The following is a 24,898-nucleotide window of genomic DNA, read 5'->3' on the forward strand; positions in this document are numbered from 1 at the left end:
AGTGTCCCATTGGCCAACGCTTGAGAAACTGACTTGCACCCAGGCACAAAGAGGCATTCCCCGATTCGAGGCTGCCCCGTCCTTGCTCCTCCCACCCTGCCTTCCTTTCGTCTTTGCTCCAAGACAAGTGTCTAAGACATGCTTGTAACTTTAACTTGCTTCGAAGTTTAGTTCTTGTTCTTCAACGGTTTTTAGTTCCTTCTGCCGATACTGAAAACACGTAAAAACACGTAAAAAACAGCTAATCTTTTGAAACTAGAGAAACCCACAACCACCAAAAGTTTCATCCGTAAATAGTTGCTCTCGTGATGGTGCGATCAAGCGCTAACCTCACCTTCGCACCCTCTCACCCCCCATTCCCTCCTCCTTCTCCTACTTACTACTTACTACTGCTCCTCCCATCTAATGCGAGTCTTGTCGAATGCATCCCCTAAATTGCTACAATCCATCTTTTTTTTTTTTTTGTTTCTTCCCGCTGTGTTGGTTGTTTTTATGTTTTTTTTGCACCCTCTCTGTATGTCAACAAACTCACGCAAGGGAAAGCCAACTGTGCAGCAAGTACTTTGTGCCACCACCCACCCAAGCTCAGCGACAACCACGATCTATCTTTTCCCACGAAACAAGGCAAGGACAGCGACAGTCGAATCCGGCTGGGCCCTACTACCCCTTCCAGTAAGTTTTAAAGATGTACAGTTTCTTCCCCCATTCTTAAATCCATCCTCCACTCGACGTCTATCTTACGCCAACGCTATGTCTCGTCAATAAATAAATAAATAAACAAAAAATAAATTCTCTTCAAAAAGACAATACTGCAAAGGATTTTTTTTTTTTTTTTTTTGAGGGGGGTTTGTATCGATATCGATCTCGCCAGAACCCAAGCTAAGAATTTATATATTAGCATCCATATCCTCCACCGTTGTGCCTCTATAGCGAGCACGGGCCGCATCTACGAGGTGGTATACAATTTAGAAGAGTATTTGAAGAAAGTTCAAGATCATCACAGTTTTTTCTTTTTTCAGAGCCAACTTCTCGCAGAGTTCATAGTTTACCTCAACCGGACAGATAGAGTTCAAGGACGCAACATCCACCTGCAAAAAAAAAAAAACAATCAAGTACTAGAAAAAAAATAGACAAGTACAATCGGGAAAGGAAATCATCGCCAACCCACTTTTTATCTCGTCTGTGTTGGGGTATTAATCTCAAAGAGCATTGTACGTCTAAGCTAACGTCAAAAAGCGTCTAACAAGTCCAAGGCTTCTACTTCGTTGGATTTCGATTTAGATTTGAAGTTGAATCTACCGCATAAAATATTTCTCCACTGGTGCACTACCTTGCCGGAAGCGAAAAAGCACTTTAAATATACATACATTAACCAAGCCTAGCGCCAGTGGGTCTGAGTCTGAGTCTTCTGAGTGTTTTGCGTGTGTGTACACGATTATGATTGAGAAAACATCAATAAGTTCAATAACATCGTCAGATCCCATGTCGAGACCGGCACGACTACAGGTCGACATCGACTCAGTGCAGGACTATGAAAAACCCCAGCAAGTGGGCGGACAAACGTTCAACATATGGTACCTCAAGTGGTCAGGGGGAAACTCGTCAGCTTCAAACTCGTTTGTCAGGTCCAAGTTTAGAGTCAGCATAGATGGAGACGAAGGATACACTAGGGCGCGGAAAAACTCGCCTATATGCCTCTTTTTCAGTCGAGGGTGTTGCTATCAAGGCTCAAACTGCAAATTTTGTCACTGTTTACCAAGCAAGTCCGAGTACAACAACCGAGCCAAGGACTGCTTTGGCCGAGATAAGACTGCCGAATATGATGATGACATGGATGGGGTGGGTTCGCTAAAGCGGCAGAATTGCACGCTATATGTCGGCGGACTACAGACGAGACCCAACCTTGAGCAGTTGCTCAAATCCAATTTTGAAGAGTTTGGCCAAGTCGAGAAGGTCAAAGTAGTTTACAGCAAGAGCTGCGCATTCGTGACGATGAAGCTCGAAAGCGCGGCCCAGTTTGCCAAGGAGGCGATGGACAGACAGTCGTTGGTACTGGGCAATACGACAAAGACGAGCAAGGAGGTGCTACATATACGCTGGGCCCACCAGGATCGAAACTCTGACGCTGATCAAGTAGTGGATAAGCGCAAGTTGGAGGACCTAGCCAAGGACGCGGTGAGGAGCATGTTGAAGAGCAACACGACGAAGCGAATCAAGATTAGCGAGGAGCCCAATGGCGGCCGCGGCTCTCCCACTGAAGTCGTCCAGGTTGAAGAACTCGACGACGACGACGACGAGTCTGATGACGAAGGTGGAGAAGAGGAGGAAGAAGAACTAGAAGAAGGAGAGGGACAACTCGCCGCCGACCAGCAAACACTGGACGAATCAAGCATCAACAACTTCAAAAATGGAACCTCTGCTGCAAATGGCTTCCAACAACATAATCGTCATACTGATAACAGTAATAACAACAGCGACAACAACTACAGCTACGCAAACGGCAACAGTTATGCGCATCAAAACGGCAGTGTTTCGCAGAATGGTCACGTCAAAGAGATGGACTCCGACGCACCCCATCTCCGCGCAGGCCATCATCCTCACCCATCCAACGGCAACGGCAACGGCAACGGATATGGGATATTCAAGACATCATCATTGCAGGACCTCGCGAGGATCAAAAAGAAGCTAATATTCAAGAGAAATGAGCCTTGTCTAGTCAGCGTGCTCGCTAATTATTCAAGTGATGAAGATGACGATTAAACGAAAGCAAACAAATTCTCTTTTTTTTCTTTTTTAGGGGAGGAATATATAGATTTACATCTTTATAGGCGTAATTAACAAGGATTGTTTCATTATTTATTGAAAATACACACACCTGGGAGGGACATGATTGAGTTCACCATTTTTCCATTTTCAAGCAACACCTAGTTCGTGAGGGGGGAAAGTGTAGGTCAATATGGAAGGATCGCCTTCACACACCACCAAAGCGAACCATGCTGCTCTATTCCAACCTCTCAGCATCGGCAAACTTAAGCTATCCAACCGCATAGCCGTGTCTCCCATCTGCACCTACGCCGCAAACGCACACCACGAAGCAACGCACATCCACCGCGAGCACTACCGCCATCTAGCGAGCCAACACCCCGGCTTGGTCATGATCGAAAGCACGTCAATCGCACCCCTAGCGTACATCACACCCACTGATCTCGGGCTAAGCACCGATGCCCAAGCTGATGCGTTCAAGCTCGTGATTGACGAAATCCACGCGTGCGGAGTCAAGTGCTGTTTGCAATTGAGTCACCCGGGCGCTAAATCCATGCCGGGTGGAGTATTCCCATTTGATCCAGATGCAATGTCCGATGCGATGATCACGGGGGTGGTTCGCGACTTTGTGAGTGCCGCGAAGCGAGGCGTCGATGTATGCCACGCGGATTTCATCGAGGTGGCGTGCTGCAATGGCAATTTGCTACATCTGTTCTTGAGTCTCGTGACGAACCACAGAAGGGATAAATACGGGATGGTCAACGGTACAAAAGATGGGTCGTTGCTTTTGATTGAGGTTATACAGGCTATCAAAAAGGAAGTTGCGGTGCCGATATTCGTCAAGTTGGCCGTGTGTGACAATTTGAAACCGGACGAGTCGTTGGAACACACAGCTGGGCTATGTCAACAACTCGCCATGCTCGCAGACTTGATCGATGTGACATCGGGTGGGCTCAACGCAGATTCCAAATCGCGATATCTTTTGAATCACGATCGCTCGATTCCGGGCCAGGTGCCCCTTGCAATCTACGTTAAGAAATTAGTTGGCGACAAGTGCGCCGTGGGATGTAGTGGCGGCCTAGACAGAGACATCCAACAGTTGAACCAATTCATCAGTCGCGGCGACTTTGATATCGCGTTTATTGGTAAAGGGTTCACGGAAACACACCAAAAAAACCTCATGGACTCGATTGCGGCAGCTTTGAGTTGATAGAGTTGAGTCGAAATTCAACTAAGCAGCAGAGTTATACCTGTATAGCCACTCTGGTATTTTTTTACCTCCCTTTTTCAAAAACTTTTTCAAAGGCATGAATACACCCTGATCGTCATCATCGAGAAAAGTAAAACTCTCACCCGTGTTGCCGGCTCTTCCGGTTCTACCAATCCGGTGTATGTATTCCTCAAATTTTTGACTCATTTGATAATTAATCACAAGACTCACATTCGGCACATCGATACCTCTCGCTGCAACGTCAGTGGCGATCAAGATGGGCACCTCGTGCTTTTTAAACTGCTCAAGCGCATATTCTCTCATCTCTTGAGACTTGGAGCCGTGTATCACCACATTGGACAACCCTTCGTTCTCCAACTCCTGCGATAGCGTATCGCAAACATGTTTGAAGTTTGCAAAAATAATAATCAAAGCTTGTCTGTTTTTCCTTTGCTGCTCCTGCACAATCTTCAACATCTTGCTTAATCTGGAACTTTCCGTAAGCGACGAAAGGTATTCAAACTTTTGATCAATATTGTCCAAGGCCTCGCCAGCGCCGCCAATGTAGACGTAAGCAGGATCGGCGAGATACGTTTTGGTAATCTTTTCAACTGGGGGAGAAATAGTGGCCGTATACATCAACGTCAACCTCTTACCAAGATGGAATAATCTCCCGTCAATACTACTTGACAATTTTTCGTTCTTTGGCAATCGATCAAGCAACTTGTTGAGGTCTTTTTCAAACCCCATATCAATCATCCGGTCAGCTTCATCCATGACGAGATAGTAGCACTTGGCGAAACTCAACATCTTTCGCTCTATAGAATCAAGTAGTCGACCTGGGGTACCAACTACAATATGCACGCCTCTCCCCCTCATCGACTCAATTTCATCGAGCGTTTCCGAATACTGTCTCCCACCAATGATTGACATCACATTAAAACCCAACACTTTGCCAAACTTTTCCGCTTCTCGCGAGATCTGCAATGCTAATTCCCGCGTGGGAGCCAAGATCAACGCCAATGGCTCATTTTTGATTTTTTCAAACCGCATGTAGTTTTCATCTACTGCCTGCAAATAGTTCAATAGCGGCAACAAGAACGCCAACGTTTTACCACTACCAGTCTCAGCTATGCCCACAACGTCTCTCAGTTGCAAGGCTATCGGTATACTTGCCCTCTGGATAGGTGTCGGCTCAACAAACCCGAAATTGTCGAGAGTAGCGATGATCTTGTCGTTCAAATTGCTTTCATTCCAGTACCGTATTGCATGCGGGATGCTCTTTCCACGCGTGGTGATGCCGTAATCTTCGTTGAATATGCGCCAATCTCGCTCAACCATCTCCGATACCTGTTTCATACTCCAGTGTTCACTCCGCGCTTCCCGCGCTAAAGGGTCGTTGCTCTCATTACCGTTGTCCTCACTATCCTCATCGTCATCGTCGTCAAATAGTGGAGTTAAACCATGCGTTGTGTCCTCGTTTGCGTCCCAGTCAAATTGAAACTTTTTCAGTTTGGGCTTCTCGGGCTCACTTCTTCGCGGTGGAGGTACAGGCGCTAGGGTTCGATGCTGCGTTCTCTTTTTGATGAAAGGTGCTGGTTTGCTATTGTGGCTGCGGTTCACGCTAGGCTTTGCTATTGTTTCCAGACCACCATCTTCTACCTTTGCTTTCTTGGACTTGGGGACAAATCTCGGCACAATCTCGTCATCTCTCAAAAATTCGTCTACTGAAAGGGGTCTTTTCGACATGTGGGTGGATGATGAACTTGTTGCAAAAAAAAAAAATTGGGATAATCGCTAGATAGAAAACAATACAAAAAAAAAAAAAAAATGGAGAAAGTTCTGAATTCTGCGACATCGCCAACATATACGTGTGAATCGTGCATCTAAAAGCAAAAACCCATTGTATATTAGTCGTCTTATCTAGTCTATAAAAGCAGTCATAGCCTGTTAGCTGCTGCACTCATCAATTAAGTTTTTCGTCTTCTTCATTTTGCATTTTTCATTTTCAATTTCGGTTTCATTTCTTATTTATATTTTGTATATTAATCCTTTTTCCCCGCGGTCGTTTCAGTATTATTTTCATTCGTATAAACAGCGTTAAACCCATAAAATGGACCTTTAATTTCATTAGTTACATGTTGAATCAAGTTCAATGTGTTGATCAGGTGAAAGTAGTTTGGCTGCGGTAAGTTGGCAAACTCAGTAATGGAAAACTTCAAAATTTGATCATTGGTCAACTCATACTCCTTTGGAATCGATTCGTTTGCCGTGCCCACGTATGCTTCATCGGGCAACATTGGTGCGTCGCCTGCACTCGTAGTCACATACAACTCTGGCCTATCGTGCGGCAACACTGCGCAAAGCCAGATCCTGGTTTTGAAAATCTTGAACAATTCCTTGATGAGTATTCGGAAATCAATTCGGCAGAAGCCGGCAAAGTAATAAAACACCAATTTTTTGAAATCGGACTGGTACTCAACATTGACCAAGGTCATGCCCGAGTCCATGTTCAATTCCCTGATTTTATTATAGCACGTTGTAAAAGCCTTTTTCTCCTGAAGAAATTTCCCGCTTAACTTGTGGATTTCCTTTGGAGTCGCGAATCGCAAGACTTGCTTTGTTGGAAGTGTGATGCTAAACTCATTCTCATCGTTTTCCTTGTGCGAGTTGACGATATCAGAAGCATTCATCGATGACGAGTGCGCGCGTTTTTTCGTGCCATCGTAAACGGTCAAGCTCTTGATGTGTTCCAATTTCCTCAAGAAATTAAAGAGTATGGCAAAGTTGAGGTTGACCAATGGCTCGACAATCATCACCATATCTTTCCCCCTATCGCCATCAACAATGACCAAATCGCCCTTTTGAAGGAAAATGTTTGAATTGTGAGGGTACGAGAGCAAGTCAAACTTGCCGTTTTTGTTGATCACCAAACACAACATTCTATGGTTAAAAGTGAGGTTGTTCAAGTTTTTGATAAATGTAATCAACTTGATAATCACGGGATGGGTCAACAAGTCGTTCATCTTGGAGATGACCTCGGCAGTGAGCTCCGGGTTTTGAAAGTATTTGGTGATTTTGGAAAACAATGCTCTCAATTCTTGTGAGGCAACGAGGTACTGGTCCTTGACAAGGAGGCCATTTTCTACTTTGATTGCCTGACCTGGCTCTGCCAAGTTGTTGAATGGTCTAGCAAAGACCGAGGGACCTGAAAGTCCAGAGAGCCGCGAGAGTCCTGTTGGTCCTGTGGGTCCTGTGGGTCCTGAAGACATCGAGGGCCCCAGCAGCGAGTGTTGCTGGTGAAACTGAGTTTGTGTGTTTAGATTATTCTGCTGGAAAGGCAAAGACAAAGGCAAAGGCAGGTAATGTGATTGTTGTAATGTTGGACTTGTATTTCCTCCTTGTTTCTCTTGAAATGGAGCAAATTTGGTAGTAGGGCCATAAGCTTGCAGCGATTGGCCGCCGATGGAACTCTGCGAAGTGAATGGCAAGTTAAACGAGTAATCAACGAGCTGGCTTGGTCTTCTCAATTGAAACTCACTGAACCTCGAGCTCGTGCCCATACTCAAATCCAGAAACGAATCATTCAAGTTGAATGGCGCATGTGCGTTTGCATCGGCATCGACTCTTTGCCAAGCACTATTTGACTGGTAATGACTGTTGTTGATCATCGCTAAAGAAGACAAGTCTCCTCGATTCGTGTTGTTGTTGTTGTTGTTGACAAAGTTGGAGTTTTGAGTGGCGGCAACCACTGGGGCATGGGGCGAGCGATGGCTCAAGCCCGAGTGGTAGGAAAAATTGTTTCTCGTGAATGACTCGGCAGCATAACTTGGTCTCCTCGACGAAATGTTGGATACTCCTCCTTGTAACTCCTCGGGCAAATTGAACACATTTTTAAAACTCTCGCCATTGACGGGATAGTAGTCTTCAACATCAATCTTGGGCTCCTCGTTTAGATTCGACAATTTCCGAAATAGTATCTCGTTGAACTTGGAGTGGTGCAAAGGATCCTCGCTATTTGTTGTAGTAGTTGCTGTGCTGCTTAATCCATGGTTGTTATACGAGGAGCCCTGTCTGCCATTCACCTCGTCATACCCGTGCAAGTGGGTGCCGTTTTTCACTTGAGACGTTCCATTACTTACCCTCGGTAGCCCGCTAAAACCATCGTTTAGGAAATCTGGCAAGTTCATACTCGGGTGGAGAATTGTTGGTAGGGAAGAACGTTGGCTGGGAAGAAGATGTCTACCTTTTTGTCTTTTTGTTTTTTTTTTGGTTTTTTTTTTCTTTGCAAGGGTCGATATACAAACCAAAAAAAGTTCAAAACACGTATCACACCTTTTTTTTCTCTTTAACCAGATGGCTGATTTTTCCTTTGTTTTTTTTGGAGGGGGGCGGGGGGGAAGTTTGCTCTCGCTCACCAGTGAGTGTTCAAATATATCTTTGTTTGACTTGGGGATACTCTAGATTTAAAGGGGGGAAATAAAACAAGTAAAAAAGAAAAAAGAAAAAAAAGGACAATCAGCTGAGGGACCCTCTTTTGATTCCCAACTTTTGCCTCTTGCTCAGTGGGTTAAGCCAGTGAGGTTTCAGTAGCTGAGTTGTGTTTCAAACGGTGGCGATAAGCTTAGAGAAATTGGGATGAAAAATGACATGGAGGGTGGGGCGTATATGGGGGTATTTATAAAGCAGAAGCAAAAAAAAAAGGACTACCTCCTGCTGTTACTCCAATGGTCATACTTACACTCATAGTAATACTCATAGTAATACTCTTAGTAAACCCTAATACGGTTAAAACAAAAAACCAGTGAGAACTGCTTTTTTCTTCTATTTACTTTACTTATGTATGTATTTATTATCTTGTGTGAACCCACCGCTCTCTCTCCTCGAGGCACACCTTAAACTTAACTTTTACTTTTACTTGGTTTGACTCTTGGAGTAATAGGTCTTTGTCAGAAAAGTCAGTTGTGACTGAGAAAGAGAAGGAGGGATAAAGAAAAGAAAAAAAAAAACAGGGGGTGGGGCCGTCTCGTGGTTACTCATGTGTTGTTCTTGTATCTCGAGAGGACCACATGATGTGGACAGCGGGGACCAAAGTCCTCTGGCTTATGGTATTGCAGTACAGATCAATCAATCGATCAACCACAGCCGCACTCGGAGTGGGAAAATGAAAAAACCACCAAAACCACCAAAAAAAAACAAGGGGGTCGTGTGGCAAAGACTAAAGAGAGAATCGGTACTCGTGACGACAGCTCCCTTTTTTTTGCTTCAACACATTTATAGTGAATTTAGGGAGAAAGTTTTTGGGAGATTTGTTGTGGTAGGGTTAGAGTTGTAGGCGAGAGAGGAAAGAGATCATCATCAAGATGATGCATATACCCCACATTGCATATCCTCAACCTCCAGGTCAAACGATTTTACACTCGATTCCAACTCACGGCCCCGTGCGAACCAACCCCCCCGCTCCCGACTCCTCTTCTCCCTACGCCTCTCCCCCCCTCTCTGGGTTTTCATTTGTAAAAGACGCAAAATCCGTCGATAGCCAACAAGAATGGATTACTGGGTCCCTTAGAGGCAGAGGCAGAGTCAGTATAGTTGTTATTGGGGTCGTAGTCGTCACTGTTGACTCTGGAAGGAGTGCCTAAGGGGCAGTTCCGGCAGGGTTGGGGGCATCTACCCAACACAGCTTCGACTCGTTTGCCAAAGTTCGTCAAATACTATATACATATGTGTGAGCACCACAAGCCTTCATGAAGCAAACAATCTGGCGTGACCGCTGCTTGCAAAGATAGACTCTAAACGATAAAGTGTTTTATACCATTGTCCAGCAGGGAATTGTGCGCGCGAGAAACTTGGATAGCCTACCTCTCATATATCTTTCAAAAAGATTGTGCGTCGTATCTCTCTATTCCCTTGATATACATACCAGATCTCCAAAGTTTGCAATTCAGGGAACATAAGCATCTAGGCCAAGTGGTGCGTGTACCCGTGCACAATCGTGGAGACAGATCTTTTCAGCAGTTTTTCTTTTTTCCTCCATGTCATAGCATCATCTTGTGCCACCCTCACCTACAAAGTTGGTCTGCAACTCTGCTCGAGAAGTGGATGTCGCAGCCGAGTGTCGCAAACAAAGTGTCACCATTCTACATCCAAACTTACATAGTAAAAAGAGTTGCATTTGTTGCACATCGAAAGTCAAATCATGAGATCACCTACAGAACAAAAAAAAAAACAAAAAAAAAAGATAAAGGCAGATTTCGAGAAGAGGTGATTGTATTCGTTTAACAACACTTCAGGAGTGAGAAAGAAAGATAAAGAGTATGGGTATGCGATAAGATTGGTAACATTGAGTGAGGTTCCTCTTGATTCGGTTTTTTTTTTTCTAATTTGTTGATTCCTTTCCAGGCAGATTAAAAAAAAAATGACCTCCTTGTAAAATGGGGAGAAACTGGGGAGAAAATGAGAGGCAGTTTAATCAAGTCTTCACTCAACTCCCCAAAATACAGCCAAATTTCAAAAATGCAATCTTCACCCCTCTGACCCTTCTTTGCCTGTATCGAATCAAGGAAACCGGGCGAGTTTTGCCTGTGGTTGGAAAAAAAAAAAAACTTCTCGACTTTTTATAATGTTACCTGTACTTTATTTATATATATATTTCATCAATCAACCTGTTTCTGTAAAGCGGGTCTCCTTCTTTACTTTCTCCGCTTTACCTGTACCAAGAACTGAATACTCCCTCTGTCTCTTTTTCTACCAGCAGCAGCAGCAGCCGCGGGCTCCCCGCTTGCCTGGACCCAAAATGACCACCAATCCATCCTTTTTTTTTTGTTTTTACCCCCGCAAAATAAATAACTCTAGTGAGCAATTTCCTTCTCTCTCTATTTCTTCTACTTGCTGACCGAGCTTCCTCGTCTATAGCCCTGGCCGGCTTTTGGTGGGTAGCTTCCGTGACCTTCAATGAAGATCGCTTCTTCTTCATCCAATGGCTCGCAAGTGCACCAGCCGTCCTTGGGCGAGGTGTCCATGATTTCAACCACGTGTTTTCCACAACCAGTCCAAGACTTGTGTTCTAGATTAAAAACATAAATTTGTTAGTCAATCTCTCTCTTGCCTGTATCTCTCTCGCACACACAAACACACGACATGAAACAAAAGTGAGGTAAAATACATACGGCAAATTCCACAGATTGCAGTTCTACACATCTTGACTAATATAAATGGATAGCTCTTTTGAGTTGAGTTGGTTCTCTTGTTTTGTAGTTCTCGAGTATTCAAAAAGTACTTGAAGTTGTCGCTGCCTCGTAAAAAGAGTAAACTTTAAGAAGGTAAATGTGGAGAGAGAGTCTGGGGAAAGTACGGATGGTGCAGAGTTGGAAACTTTTCCCATATTTATATCTTCTATCCGCTTCGAGAGAGGGGGGGGGTAGAGAATTGCTAACCTTAAGCAGTATGGGGTCGGCACATTGAATACATGGCGAACCCAGATAAGACCCGTGAATTATTATGTAATTAAATCATGAGCTGACCATTAAATAAATAAAAAAAAACAACAACAAAGCAAAAGAAAAAGAAGAAGAAAAGGCGAATGGGTATGAGAATTGCTAGTGGGAACAGTCAAGGCTCCATACCGAGTCAGTCAATCATTCTCTTTGTTGTGTTATTGTTGTTGTATTGTTATCGTTGTGGGAAAGTGGGCGGATGTGGGTTGTAGTCTGACGAAAGCAAGAAGGTGCGGTGGTCGTAGTAGAAAAAAAAACAAGAAGCACGGGAGGCACAACAAAAAAATTATAGGATGTTTTTGATGTAATTTCAAGTCATGTTTCCTTTGTCAACATAAAGAAAAAAGAACAACAACCAAGGGACATTAAAGCCCGAAACCGAAGTCACTTTTCACCCGATTAAAATACTTCAAGCATTCTTGGCCTCGCTTCGATCAACCTTGTGTATATCCCCCACAGAACTGCGCAACTCTTGCTCGGTATGGACATGCAGGTGGACACTTAGACACACAGAGCCTCAAGCCGCAAGCCGCAAGGATAAACTCGGCAAGAGAGAGAAAGAGAGAAAAATAGAGACCGAGAGACCGAGCTCACAACAAACAACTAATCTCACACGATATTTCCCGTTGACGCTAGTGGTAGCTATTGTTGAATATCCCGCACAGGATGGCCAGCCAACGACCCAAAGAACAACACTTTTCTCCACTGAGTAAGCCCATATTTGTCTAGCATGATGTTTGCCTTCTTCATTTCAAGATGTCTACAGATATCACAAGACAAACCAAAAAGAACAACAAGAACCTGGCTGCACTTGAGCCTTGGTGCGCTCCCACTATATGCTTCATATATTATATTCGCGTAACCAACCGTTTTCCTCCTCTGTACGAGTTGATCAGCCCACACCTGCCTCGACTGGTACGAGCAGCAATGTACGTGATACTCGAATTTTCCGAATTTGAACTTGAACTTGAATCTGAATCTGAATTCTGCACTCGTTCACTAAAAATATTGTCAGTTCGCGCAATCACGGAAGTACAAGTCCATAGCCGTGGAATCGCCACCAATGGGGCGATTTTTAATCATCACCTCTTTTTTTCCCAGGCTTGCCAACCTTTATAGCCGGCAAGCCATTTTTCAACCCCAGGGGGAGTGCTTCTTTTATTTCCAACGGCAACTATACCCTTGAGATCTTCCGCCAAGGGGATGAGGGTTTTCTCTCATTCTTTTTTTTTTTGTTTTTGATTGTTTTTTCTTTGACGGCTGAGCAGTTCCAGCCACTTTGGTTGTGTTTGAACATTTTGAGTACGATACCGGCGGATGGCAGAGGTTGGGGGCCACTCACTGCCTTCTCTTTCCCAACCTTTTGCCAACGCAATATTCTCCTTTCATTCCCCATCCAAACAGAAACAAAAAAAAAAAACTAGAGAGCAAGACTACAGAAACAGAACCAACTTGGACATAGACCAATAAAACAAGAATCCGTCACCAATTTCTCAAGTTTAAACTAATATGTAATCTTCAAAACAATCAACCCCCCGCGTCGTCGTCGTCGTCGTCGTCGATGTTGTCACCATTATCATCACCATTCAAAAACTAGCACCACCAATCTGTTCACGATGAGCTTCAATAACATCGCCATCTTCCAAATCCAAATCCCTTGGAGTATTCTCGGCCTCAACTCTAACACCATCGGCCATGAACCTCAACGAATCAACATTGCACCCTAATCTCTTGGCGAACGCCTCCATCAACCTCTTCAACTGAGTAGTGTCCTTGATTTTAAAAAAGATGTCGGTGTTATTATCGGTGACTTTTAAATTTATATGTCTAGGTGCTCCTTCGCTAACTTTCTTTTCGTCATCTCCATTGACAGGATTGCCGTTACTGTCAACGGAGGGCTTGACGTCGGGGGCGCCACCGCCTAGCACCTGCTCCGACTCTGCGTCTTGTGGTTGAGGTGTAGATTGATTGCCTTCTAATGGTTCAGACATGGTATGCGATTGTCTAGTAGAGATTAGATCTGCTTTTATCGATGAAAGATATGGATTACACGTCTGGTGGGATGTATTTACACATTTTCGTGTTTTTCTCTCGGAATAATTGCCATGATTCTCAACATGAAGTTTCCACCCACCACCCACCACTGCCACTAGCACTATGAACGCGCTACCTGGCGAGGCTCTATTATAGTGTACAGCACCACCCTCCCTCTGCCTCTTACTCTACACCACACGAAGCAGAGGAAGACGTCATGAAACACGTGTAAAAAGAACCCACAGGGTGAAACAAAGATGAGTCTTGACGGATTCCTAGTGAGATTACTCTTAGAAGAATCTCATGGCTCCCAAAAAAAAAAAAAAAAAATCAAAAAACAACAACCCCCAGATACTGCATCGCTCAAGAACGTACTAAACATGTTTCAGCTTGGTCCCAGAATTCAGTTCCAAAAAATTTACGCCTTGAAGACCGCTGCCATATATGTTACCACTCCATGAGCGCCAAATCTCGAGATGAAAGCTCAAAAATGTGCTTTTTTGTCTTTTGTTTTCGGTTATTTTTTCATTTTTGCTTGCCAGCAAGTAAGAACGGCACAGAGCTAGCCAAATGATACGAAATTACCTCGATTTGCCCGAAATATGCAGCCAAATCTACTTCAACCAGTACACGATTCTTTTGATACTTGTCTTGGTGAAACTTTGCACACTACGAAACTCATTGATAAATGCAATTTCGAAGCGGTTGGTCGACGACTCGGTGTGCGATGATGATAACATCCAGTCAGTGCTCAATGGAATACACGATGTTGTCCTCAAAAACATCGACAAACTCCAGTACACGGGCTTGGCGTTTATTGTCCTCATCGTCAAAACGATTAGAGAATTGGTCATCTTTTTCATTGACTTGTTTTTGGGCACTTATATCTGCCTTCTCACCGCGGCAGTTACTGGAACAACAGAATTTGCATTTGACGCGAGTGAGTCCGTGATCCAAGCCGTCAACGTTACCGTGGTGGCCACAGTTGACGAAATTGAGACGAGTCTCCAAGGATTATCGAAATTCTTGAACGACTTGGTCACGGGGTTCAACGCGATTAAAAACCTCTTTACCGGGTCCGCATCCACGGCACAAGCCCAAGAATACCAAAACAAAATCAACATCTCCTTGGGCAATTTAAAGGACAAGATAGCGATACCGGGCTCCGTATTGGACGATATCCAAAGCGCGAGAAATGTCAGCTTGGGCGAGCTAGACAAGATCAATAACGAGACGCAGGAATTGCTCGAGACACCGTTCAATCTCATCATTCAAAAACTCGATGGCATCAAGTTGGACAATAATACGAGCAATTCTAGCATTCTGCCGATGCAGGTGAAAAATGCCTGTTTGGACTCTGTGGGCGCAGTAAAAGACTCACAGGCTGTTTTAGTGAAAGCAGTAGAGGAAGTCAGCAAATGGCTTCTCATTGCCTTGGCCGTGATCATTGTGGGCTCACTCGCGTATGCGTTGTATGTCGAAATGAGACACTGGAAAAGGTCCACGAAATTCATCCTTGAAGAAGATGTATCCGTCAATGAGATTGGGTTTCGCAACCAGAAAAATATATACGATAACCCGGCACTTTACACGTTGATCAAGAGGTTCAAAATCCGGCTTAATGACCGCCTTATTTGGATGATTAGCTACATGTCGAGCCCCTTGGCGAGCGTCGTGCTCGCGTTTGCAATCATGGGGTTCATCTCGGTTATCTTGCAACTATTGTTGGTTCATTTTGTTCGGCAAGCACTAGGGCACGAGATGACCAAGTTGGAAAACAGCAATACCACCTCGAACTTGGGCGCGACTTATATTCGCTCTATGAATACCTATATCAATCAGACTCAAATCAGATTGAACAATGAGTTATTTGGCGAAGTTACCGCCACAGCTGCAAGAATCAATAGCACAATCGCCGAGTTTGTCGATAACTTGGACAATGCCGTGCACGAGATCTTTGGCAACACCATCTTTACCCAGGTCATCAACACGGTAGTCTACTGCACCATTGGCCGCAAGCTAGAGAAAATCGAACAGGGTTGCGCATGGCTAGCTGAGAATTTACAAGTGCAAATCCCCGCTATGCCCGAGAGTTTATCGCGCGATATCCAGAATATCAAGTTTTTGCAACCGCAAAACATCATGCTGAAGTTGAACCCCGTTTTGGATCTTTATCTCAGTTCAATCAATTTGGAACTATTTATAAGTTTCTGCTTTCTCGTGGCGTGGTTGTTGCAGTTTATCGTGGCGTTGCTCATCTTGTATTTCCGACAGGGCTTCTCCAGCAATGCGATGGCCATTGCGCCGCCGCCCCCAATCACCACTGACCAGATTGGCGCTCCTCGCCCGTTGACGGCCAAGGAGAAGGAACTTTACCTGTACCCGTTATCCGATCCCCACGTGCAACGCAACCCAACGACGTCGTCCAGTTTTTACCCTCTGCCGCCCCAAAGCTGGACATAATTGGATGCATACGAAAACACACGTACCTATATATATATTTTTACACTTGTGTTTACAAGTATCTTTTCTTTTTCCTTTTTGTTGCGTGCATTTAAATTGCACTCCTTATATACCAACCTACGTTTTTTTAACAGGCGCCGGTTTCTTCCAATAGTACTGCTTATGAGTTCTTCTACAGGACCTCAACCCAGTATGACCCTTGACGTTACTCATCAACTGCGTCCGGCCCTGATCTTCATCGTGCTCCGGCATATAATAGTACTCCTCCTCTAACGGCTTGCCAGCGGCATCTTTACCTTGACGATAAATGACCCCGACACACTTGATGCTGTTGAGAACGCCCCTGATTTGCGAAAGCGATAAAGGGGAAGTCGACGCGCTGATGGTGTTCAACACTGACGCTGGCGTGGAGCTCAGCCTCGAAAAGGCAAGGTGATTAATCAAGATGTTTTTGATTTCTGAAATGTCAGGTAATGAAAGCGCCGAGTCGTCAAATATGGGAGTCGAGGGCCTGATTCTCTTGTTCTTGTTCCTGTTCTTGTTGCTGTTCTTCTTTTCTACATTCTCGTGCGCGGGGTTTGCAAGCAAACTCGTGGCTGGCGCAAAGTTTTCCTTGTCCCCCTCGTCGTCCTCGTGTTCGTCTTGAATCGTGTCATATGCGCGCTTTTGTGATTTGGGCTCCTCGGACACGGCGCGTCTGTTGTTGATGATGTCAGTGAAAACCAGGCCCATCGGGGTTGTTGTTGTTGAAGAAGAAGTAGGACGAGCTGCCGTGTCTTGACTTTGATCTTGGTCTTGATACACGGTGAATGTCGTTGCATTGACAGATTTGGGATTGGCGATTTTAACAACATACTCCTTGCTTGGCGTTTCATAATCGTCTTCTCTTGAACCCGTGATGTCTGTAGTGGCGGCTTTTGGCTTGGATGGGGTGTTTGGGAGCGAACTACTCAACATCCTGTTTACGGGAGTCACCGAGGCGTCTTCGTGATCTTGACCAGCTTTACCCTCGAGCAACATGAGCTCCTCATCGTCAGTCAACTCATCGTCTTCTTCAGTTAAAAACTCTTCAATGTAGCATGGGTTCAAAATTATCACTTGCTTAGATATCTCCAAGACGATATTTTCAAACCTGGGCACAATAACGGTTTCTCCCTTGTGAATGTTGAATTCCGTGTGGTTATCATCAACCTCGATCGTCAAGCTCTTCAAGTTTGAAGTATCCAAAGGATTACCGCTTTTGTTTTCGGTGATCAAATATTGATCCGCAACTTCAGTAGCAAGGATATAGCACGGTCTGGGGATGACGATCCCGACTCCGTTGGCACCCACGCAAGTGATGGTTGCGTTCTTGGCATCATAGCTTAGCTTTAGGTGGACTCTCGAGATGCGAGCATCCTTGGAGTCCAAGGGGAAGTCACAGTTGCGCGACGACCTCCCAATGGTGAAATGGCCTTCATCCGTGCTGAAAGGAATCCTCACCACGTTCTTGTCCAGGTTGACAATATTGAAATCCTTGTTAATTTGCACCTTTTCCTTTTCCTTGTCGTTGTCCGTGTTCGTGTTCGTGTTCGTGTCGTTCTTTCTGACAAGATTATCCAACGCCAACGGTTCTTTCTCACTTTTTGAAAATTCCGCCTTCACAGGTGACGAAGATCTAAATAACGACGATGAAGGATTAGGAGTCGGGTACTCTTGATATCCACGCGCAAGCTTTTGCTGCTGGCTCGTGACTGAAGCTAACGCGCTGATTGCAAATGTCTCCTTGACTCGTACCGCTGGCGAACACTCTCTGTCATCGCCATTGCCGCTGTCGTTGTCGTTGAATGGCGAAGAAGGAGGGAACTGATAGTTGGTGCGAGACATCACGGGAGGTTGAGACTGTCTTTTGGAAAGAAGTGGCAAGTCCCCGTATCGATGGAATAAAAAATCAATTGACGATGTTAAGAAGCTGTAATTGTCAATTTTGTAGAGATCTTCCTTCGTCCCTTGGAGTTGTTGATAGAGCGCTACTGAATTCAAAAAACAAACAATTAGTTTGCAACCGAAAACAAGACACGCGAAATCAAAACTTTTTTTTTTCTTTTTTACCCACTGAGCGTGTTTCTGTTTGTATGCATTGCATTAAGCGGCGTGAAACTAGGGGCCCTTAAAAAGGGGGTGCAACTTCAACTGCTACTATTGGACAGGGGCAAGGTGAGAGCATATCTCCAGCTCCCTGAGGCTCGACGGGCTTTTTCATTGAGTTTGGTTAGATGCTTGGTAGAAGCGTTTGGGTCATATGGAGAGAGATTAAAGCTGTTGAAGCGCTTGAGAGTGGCAAGTCGACAGCTAGCTCAAAGAATTACTGGCGGCCGCAGGTAGACTTAATTATGGACTCAACGAGTATATCGTTGTAGTGTCTTATTGTAGCTTTGATTGAAAAGTAACCTACTCACCATTCCAAGCGCCAAAAGAGTGAAGTCATTTGTTTCTGTATTCTCGTTAGACGATTCGAGAAGACCCGAATGTAGATTGAAAGAAAGCTGCGACCGAAGGTCTTAAGACGCAGAAATGTTTGGAGAACATTATAGGATAGCGACCAACCTGAACACCAAAGTAAGCGATAACTCTCTCTCTCTCTACAATAGAGCAATTAGCAAGGAGCAAAGGTCTTGATTACAAGTGAAAAAAAAAAGTTCACCAGAAGGAAGAAGATTAAATGTCCTGGTAAAGCGGCTATAGTGGATGCCATGTCAGCTTCCGAATCAAAATCGATTTCTACTAGTGATTGCTATTGTCAACCCACCTAATCACTCACGCAGACACACTCATTCCACTTCCATTCAACTCCTCTACAGTTTAGAGGCTTTGAATGAAAGCAAGTCGACTTGGCTCTTCAGTCATATGAAAAATAAAAAAAGCGCTACCATTACATAAAGGGGGTATAGCCCTAACCGCACGTGACAAAAATGTTTCTTATTCTTGTTTTTCTCTCGCTCACGTGAATGCCGAAAAGTTGGTGATGTCTTTTTTCGCCCTTCAACTTAGTTGAAATTCAGAGCAGCCAAAACATAGGACACCACCACCTAGTGCACTTAGTAACTTGTTCAACAAATAAGCAAAAATGGGTAGTATGTAATTACTCAAACCAAACCTATAGCCTAGCTTGAGAATCGAATATATGAAGGGACCACGTTTCACGTCTGCAGTCAGAGAGAAAGAGGAACAGGAAAGGGGGAAGATATGACCAAGTTGAATCCAAGATGATCAGAACATACTGCGGTCATCTTTCAATCCAACTCTGAAGTATCTTCTTTTTTTTTTGGATTTGACTGGCGTTCGGGAGAATACGGTCAATCTTCAATGGAAGTCACCATTTTCCAATTTACAAAGCAGGCAAAGGGCAAACGATGAAGGGTTAATTCCCAATTTTTTTCCTTGTTTCATTCAAAGACATCAATGGAAAACTAACACCGATTTATAGAAGGTACACCATCATTGGGTAAAAGACACAACAAATCTCACACTTTATGTAACAGATGTGGCCGTCGTTCATTCCACGTGCAAAAGAAGACATGTTCATCATGCGGTTACCCAGCTGCTAAAATGAGATCACACAACTGGGCTTTGAAGGCAAAGAGAAGAAGAACTACTGGTACTGGTAGAATGGCCTACTTGAAACACGTAGCCAGAAGATTCAAGAACAACTTCCAAACTGGTGTTGCTAAGCCACAAACTCCAACTGAAGCTTAAATTTGACGATATCAGACCTGTGTTCTTTTGTTTTGTAATACATATCACTTATTCGTCATGAGATTTAGATCAATAACGAGGTTCTTGTTGTTTTAATTTAGGTTTTTTGTTTTGCTAGGGTATTATACGATGTTTGTTGGATTCAAAACGAAACAAAAAAAAAATCAAATACACACTGTACATTAATGTGAAAGGAAACTTTTTTTTTTCTATTTATTCAACTACATGTTCATTTCAGCATCACTGGCGAGAGCGTCATCGGATTCCGGGTTCATGTTAAAGTACAAGTTATCGGCTTCTTCATGATTGACGAATCGGTTGAGCACATCTCTCGCAAGCTCGACTGTCTCTGCTTCGTATGGAAACTCTAAGCCGTTGGTGAAATCACTCTCTGCGCTCGCGAGGACTTTGCCCAGAAAGCCCCTCGAGTCAACGACGTGGTTCACTAGTCGTTCTCTTTTCTCGTACCCATACCCGTGATCATCATTAAACATGAGCATCTTGTCGCCGAATCCTGCATTGCGGATTTTGGTCAAAAGCTTAAAGATATCGGCGGAAAGAGAGTCGGCCCCAAAGGCAATCCTCAGTAGAACAACATACAACTCATACATGGTTTCCGTGTAGATTAGATCGTTGGCATCACGGAGATCTTGCGTCAAATAGTTGACAATCTTGACGAGCTTCAGAATTAGCAGTACGCGATGTCCAATTAGCAGGGACCCGGGGGACTCGTTGATATATTTTTGCTCGAGTCCAATGACCCTCAAGATGGATTTAAAGTGATCTTTGTCGTGTAAAAACTCCCCCGACTGTCTCTGAGTGATGAGCGACAAAAACAAATCAGTTACCCTAATGCGAAGACTGAGCAAGTGCATGGCATGTTTTTCGGCAATCTCATGAGATGAAGGTCTCGGCTGAGAGCGGTCTCGCCGTATTGGTTGCGGAATCGCGACAATATAGTTCCCTAGTCGATCTTGCTCCCTCGGCACCGCTAAATCTACCAATTCCATATCAGTGTTGTTACCAATCATCCTGTTCAAGCCATGGTATCGGAATCCATCTTTCATCGGCACATCAACGGTGAGAACTTTCATCAAGGACGAGATGATATCTGAATCCGACTGGTCGTTGTTGAACGCAAAGGTGTCGTGGCTAATTGAAGCACCTAGCGTTTCAACAACACTGTAGAGGATGTTGATTTGCGCATGAGATTTGAACCGTTCGGTGTTTTGAGGCATGAAAATGGAGACAAACACACTCGAAAGGATCTGTTCATTCCAGATTTCAACCATTAAAGAATTTTTTTCAAACTGCGAAGCCAATGTCACCAAGGTCTCTGTGGTCTCCACCAATTCGATTAAAACAAACTTTTCTAGACAAACCACTTGCACAAGCTTCTCGTTGTATTGGCCAATCTCGGGCTCTTCTTCGAAATCCGTATCAAGCAACTGCAGATACTGGATTGCCAATCTCGCAAGCCAAGCCACGCTCGTCTTGATTGCATTTTGAGTCACGGCTGCTGGTTTGAAATTGACAATGCAATGAATCGACGAGACTAGGAACGGAACCGAGAGTATCAACTTGCTTGCAAGAGACTTGTCGATAACTTCCATCACCACCTTCAAGAGCTTCTCAATGATTTCGTCCAATCGCAAGTTTCTCATAGTGAACATGTATTCCAAGATGGCAGAGGATATTGGTTGCTTCTTCTGCACTTGAAATCCTTGCGATGTTATTAAATCAAAATCAAAACACGCCTTGCTCAAGTACTCAAATGACGAGCGTTTAGCGCCATTGATGAAATTGTTTCTCCAAAAGTCGATTAGGGCAGAGGCATCGCTTTTATCTTTGATGAATTTATGGACAATCTTTTCCCGCACAATTTCCACTGGCTCAACCATGGGGGTCGACTCTGATGGTGCGCGTTCTTGATCGGCGTGAACATCCAACTTTCGTCTCTTTAAAGAGCTTGACGTGATGAGCTCATTCTTAAGAAACTGGCGATCGTCTTCCAACTTGAGTAGGGCATCACGTAGAGCTTCAGTTTCGGCATTTTTGCTCCTCTTGAGGGCGTCGTATGATTGCTGCAAATCCAACAACTCGTCGCGTTTGACATTCTGCAAATGCAAGAGCTGGGCTTTCAAAATGGCAATTTCGCCATCTGCTTGAAATAGCTTTGCTTGCACTTCCGGATCTAGTGCCCCTTGTTTCTCTATAATCTGTGACGTTAAGGGTGGTACTTCGGGTACTTCTGCTGTAGTAGCAGTTAGCGTGGTTGTTGTTTGATTTGGCGTTTGAACGGGGAATTGAGTTTTACCTGTCAAGTATCCCTGCAAAATCTCATCATCTTCATCGTCGTCAGCAAAATCGCTATCTGAGTTGGACATATTGTTAGCTGAGCCGTCGCATCTGTTTTTCTTCTTTCTTTTTTGGCTGGTCTAACCCGTTTATGATGAAAGGTTGGTTGGTTGTAAAAAAAAAAAAACGCCGAAATGACAGAAAAAAATTAGAAATGTCAGCTATGGGCGACGCATGAAATCAGTCGTCTGAAAGATGGATCCAGGGCAGAGCATGAAACTATATACATATCGAGAAGAATTTGCAATTCGACCTAAGGAGTAAAGAAGAGGAAGAAGAGAGCAGCCGTTAAAGAAGCTAGAGAAGTGGCCTATTGAAATGAACGTGGCGCCTGTCTCGATTTATTCCCCCCGTCTTGAGGAAAAAAGATGATCATGTAGACAGAGTTTTCCACATGCACCTGCAATTGAACCCCACAAATGCATATGCCAAGTCAACCTCTAGCGTAATGATTGGTCCTAACCTAAGAAATAGAAAGAAGCCATGACTAGCTTAGCTCTGATTTACCAAGAGAAATTCTTGCAGTCGTTGTCGTGGTTTCTTCGTCTTCGTTGGTTCGTTTTTCAAAGAGCCTGGGTTTTGTTCAGCCATTGCGGCAAGTGCCTGAAAAATTAAATTTCGTAGGACCTCATCACCCCCCCCCCCCTTTTTTTTTCATGAGAATCATCTTTACCATTGAAAAACTTCCAAATACCCGACAATGGCTGACAATAACACCCAGAATGGAGCTTCCAAGAAAGTGAAGAATGGCAGTCGGAATGCAGAGGCAGAGGACTCTACTTCCAAAGCAGCGCCAGCGCCATCACAAGCAGCGACAACCACCACAACAACAAAGTCTTCTTCGGTCCCATCCGCATCTCTCATACCAGTACAACCAACCCCGCTTGGATCGCGAGACAAGACAACAAAGAGACTCGTAGTGGTGTTGTCCCAAGCATGCTTGGAAACTTACAAGATGAACACGGGCACTGGGCCAGGAGGTGATAGGTATGCATTGTTGAACTGCGATGACCACCAAGGGTTGTTGAGAAAAATGGGTAGAGACATAGCGGAAGCAAGACCCGATATCACACATCAGTGTCTCTTGACATTGTTGGACTCGCCAATAAACAAAGCAGGCAAGTTGCAAGTCTACATCCAGACCGCGAGAGGTGTGTTGATTGAAGTCAACCCGAGCGTCAGGATTCCTAGAACTTTCAAGAGATTTTCAGGTTTGATGGTCCAGTTGTTGCATAAAATGAGCATCAGAAGCGAAAACTCCAAGGAAGTGTTGTTGAAAGTGATCAAAAACCCCATCACCGATCACCTACCTACTAAATGCAGGAAAATCACCTTGTCGTTCGATGCCAAGGTTCGAAAAGTACAGGACTATGTCTCTACATTGGATGACGACGAGAGTATTTGCGTATTTGTGGGTGCTATGGCTAGAGGTAAGGATAGTTTTGCCGATGAATTTGTCGACGAGAAGATTGGTTTGTCCGATTATCCATTGTCAGCTTCAGTGGCCTGTTCAAAATTTTGCCATGGATGCGAGGATGCATGGGAGATTTACTGATGATGATGACAATGACGATGACGGTGATGACTTTAAAGATGATGATGGTTCAGGAATTAACAACGCTTCTCTCTCTGGAATATGACCAAGCAAGTATGTTAGAGTAGACTTTCTAAGTAGTGTGTGATCGTGGTGGTGAATATACCAACTTCTAGAAACGGTTAGTGCGGCTCTTCCTTTTTTTTTCTTTTACGACCTTTTCCTGACTCTGTCCAGATCCTCCGATTTTGCAACCATTTCCCCCCCTCCTCCCCCAATTCAACTTTACACATCTTTTTCGGTATGAAAAAAGCTTTCAAAAATTCTTTACAAGGCCCTTGAGAAGAGGGGAGTGGAAGAGGAAGAGAAGTGGTGAAAGACTGCAGACTTTTATCAATTTCCATTCTTGCTTTTATAAAAATCTAAAAAACTACGCTATCACTTGCCAACCATTTGCTTTTAGTATAGTATAAGTATTGTATACACTCGCCCATAATGAGCAACTTGATCCTGAATGCTGCAGTAGAGAGTTATAAAAACTCCAAAACTGCTGGCAGAGCCATAATCGAGCTGCTCAACCTTTCCAATTTGCTCGACATGAACTTTTCCAATGCTGCCGTGGTGCCGTTAACGACACATCCAACGGCGTTCTACATTCGCCAAGACTGGAAAAACAAACACAGAAGCATCAAGGTGTTCAATGGAGCCGGCGAGCAAGTTTACACTTTTGAAAGATTATCCCCGACAAATCCAGTCTGGAGAATGCTCACGTTCCCACAACGTCGAGAAATCGCTACAATTAAAATCTCGCTTTTTGAAAAATCGATAAATTTCCACAATAAGCCCGGGTTGGCCCATCGTTGCGTTTCCAAGGATTGGAACATGCGAGGCAGGCACCGGTCTTTTTACTTGAATGATGGCGCGAAATATTCGTGGTCTTCAACGACAAAGTTTTTGGAGAAGATAATGAACCCACTGAATGGCCCCGATGAGCAAAGAGTCAGGGTCGCGAAAGTGAAGCTTATGAGGCAGTTCAAATTGGATTTCGAAGTGTTGGTTGATGAATCAAAGATCGATGCAGAGGTGGTGTTGGCAACTGCGTTGATCTCCATCTTTACGCAGTGGGGAATAGGCGATTTCACTGACACCATTGGTGCAACATTCATACCTGATGCAAATACTCAAAGCGTGAACGCTTGATCGCCTTGAACGCGGGAAACAGGATCAAAAAGATATTATAACGAGTCTATAAATAATATACTTTTTCGAGAAAACAGTTGAACAACTACAAAAAGAACAACAAAA

The 24,898-nt window shown here is 44.2% G+C and overlaps 12 protein-coding genes across 12 annotated transcripts; 6 read left to right on the forward strand and 6 right to left on the reverse strand. All coding sequences in view use genetic code 12, as the record gives it.

Moving 5' to 3' along the window:
• Positions 1-1,482: 1,482 nt before the first annotated feature.
• Positions 1,483-2,760, forward strand: LODBEIA_P02030 (uncharacterized protein; the record flags this gene model as incomplete). The annotated part of the gene is made up of 1 exon (XM_066971984.1): positions 1,483-2,760. One exon carries the CDS (start codon positions 1,483-1,485, stop codon positions 2,758-2,760), a length of 1,278 nt encoding a protein of 425 aa, XP_066827141.1.
• Positions 2,761-2,956: 196 nt separating this feature from the next.
• Positions 2,957-3,973, forward strand: LODBEIA_P02040 (uncharacterized protein; the record flags this gene model as incomplete). Its single annotated transcript, XM_066971995.1, has 1 exon — positions 2,957-3,973. One exon carries the CDS (start codon positions 2,957-2,959, stop codon positions 3,971-3,973), a length of 1,017 nt encoding a protein of 338 aa, XP_066827142.1.
• Positions 3,974-3,994: 21 nt separating this feature from the next.
• On the reverse strand, positions 3,995-5,722 carry LODBEIA_P02050 (uncharacterized protein; the record flags this gene model as incomplete). The annotated part of the gene is made up of 1 exon (XM_066972006.1): positions 3,995-5,722. The coding sequence occupies one exon, from the start codon at positions 5,720-5,722 to the stop codon at positions 3,995-3,997; it is 1,728 nt and encodes a 575-aa protein (XP_066827143.1).
• Positions 5,723-6,018: 296 nt separating this feature from the next.
• Positions 6,019-8,163, reverse strand: LODBEIA_P02060 (uncharacterized protein; the record flags this gene model as incomplete). The annotated part of the gene is made up of 1 exon (XM_066972017.1): positions 6,019-8,163. One exon carries the CDS (start codon positions 8,161-8,163, stop codon positions 6,019-6,021), a length of 2,145 nt encoding a protein of 714 aa, XP_066827144.1.
• A 2,694-nt stretch (positions 8,164-10,857) lies between these two features.
• Positions 10,858-11,173, reverse strand: LODBEIA_P02070 (uncharacterized protein; the record flags this gene model as incomplete). The annotated part of the gene is made up of 2 exons (XM_066972028.1): positions 10,858-11,039; positions 11,143-11,173. 2 exons carry the CDS (start codon positions 11,171-11,173, stop codon positions 10,858-10,860), a joined length of 213 nt encoding a protein of 70 aa, XP_066827145.1.
• A 1,882-nt stretch (positions 11,174-13,055) lies between these two features.
• On the reverse strand, positions 13,056-13,460 carry LODBEIA_P02080 (uncharacterized protein; the record flags this gene model as incomplete). The annotated part of the gene is made up of 1 exon (XM_066972039.1): positions 13,056-13,460. One exon carries the CDS (start codon positions 13,458-13,460, stop codon positions 13,056-13,058), a length of 405 nt encoding a protein of 134 aa, XP_066827146.1.
• A 613-nt stretch (positions 13,461-14,073) lies between these two features.
• On the forward strand, positions 14,074-15,966 carry LODBEIA_P02090 (uncharacterized protein; the record flags this gene model as incomplete). The annotated part of the gene is made up of 1 exon (XM_066972050.1): positions 14,074-15,966. One exon carries the CDS (start codon positions 14,074-14,076, stop codon positions 15,964-15,966), a length of 1,893 nt encoding a protein of 630 aa, XP_066827147.1.
• Positions 15,967-16,083: 117 nt separating this feature from the next.
• On the reverse strand, positions 16,084-17,832 carry LODBEIA_P02100 (uncharacterized protein; the record flags this gene model as incomplete). Its single annotated transcript, XM_066972062.1, has 1 exon — positions 16,084-17,832. One exon carries the CDS (start codon positions 17,830-17,832, stop codon positions 16,084-16,086), a length of 1,749 nt encoding a protein of 582 aa, XP_066827148.1.
• A 1,240-nt stretch (positions 17,833-19,072) lies between these two features.
• On the forward strand, positions 19,073-19,701 carry LODBEIA_P02110 (60S ribosomal protein eL37; the record flags this gene model as incomplete). Its single annotated transcript, XM_066972073.1, has 2 exons — positions 19,073-19,079; positions 19,433-19,701. 2 exons carry the CDS (start codon positions 19,073-19,075, stop codon positions 19,699-19,701), a joined length of 276 nt encoding a protein of 91 aa, XP_066827149.1.
• Positions 19,702-19,922: 221 nt separating this feature from the next.
• On the reverse strand, positions 19,923-22,088 carry LODBEIA_P02120 (uncharacterized protein; the record flags this gene model as incomplete). The annotated part of the gene is made up of 1 exon (XM_066972084.1): positions 19,923-22,088. One exon carries the CDS (start codon positions 22,086-22,088, stop codon positions 19,923-19,925), a length of 2,166 nt encoding a protein of 721 aa, XP_066827150.1.
• A 671-nt stretch (positions 22,089-22,759) lies between these two features.
• LODBEIA_P02130 (uncharacterized protein) lies at positions 22,760-23,614 on the forward strand (the record flags this gene model as incomplete). Its single annotated transcript, XM_066972095.1, has 1 exon — positions 22,760-23,614. The coding sequence occupies one exon, from the start codon at positions 22,760-22,762 to the stop codon at positions 23,612-23,614; it is 855 nt and encodes a 284-aa protein (XP_066827151.1).
• A 474-nt stretch (positions 23,615-24,088) lies between these two features.
• LODBEIA_P02140 (uncharacterized protein) lies at positions 24,089-24,793 on the forward strand (the record flags this gene model as incomplete). Its single annotated transcript, XM_066972106.1, has 1 exon — positions 24,089-24,793. The coding sequence occupies one exon, from the start codon at positions 24,089-24,091 to the stop codon at positions 24,791-24,793; it is 705 nt and encodes a 234-aa protein (XP_066827152.1).
• Positions 24,794-24,898: the final 105 nt, after the last annotated feature.

The sequence above is a fragment of the Lodderomyces beijingensis genome (assembly GCF_963989305.1).
Source record: "Lodderomyces beijingensis strain CBS 14171 genome assembly, chromosome: 1".
Classification (NCBI taxonomy): Eukaryota; Fungi; Ascomycota; class Pichiomycetes; order Serinales; family Debaryomycetaceae; genus Lodderomyces; species Lodderomyces beijingensis.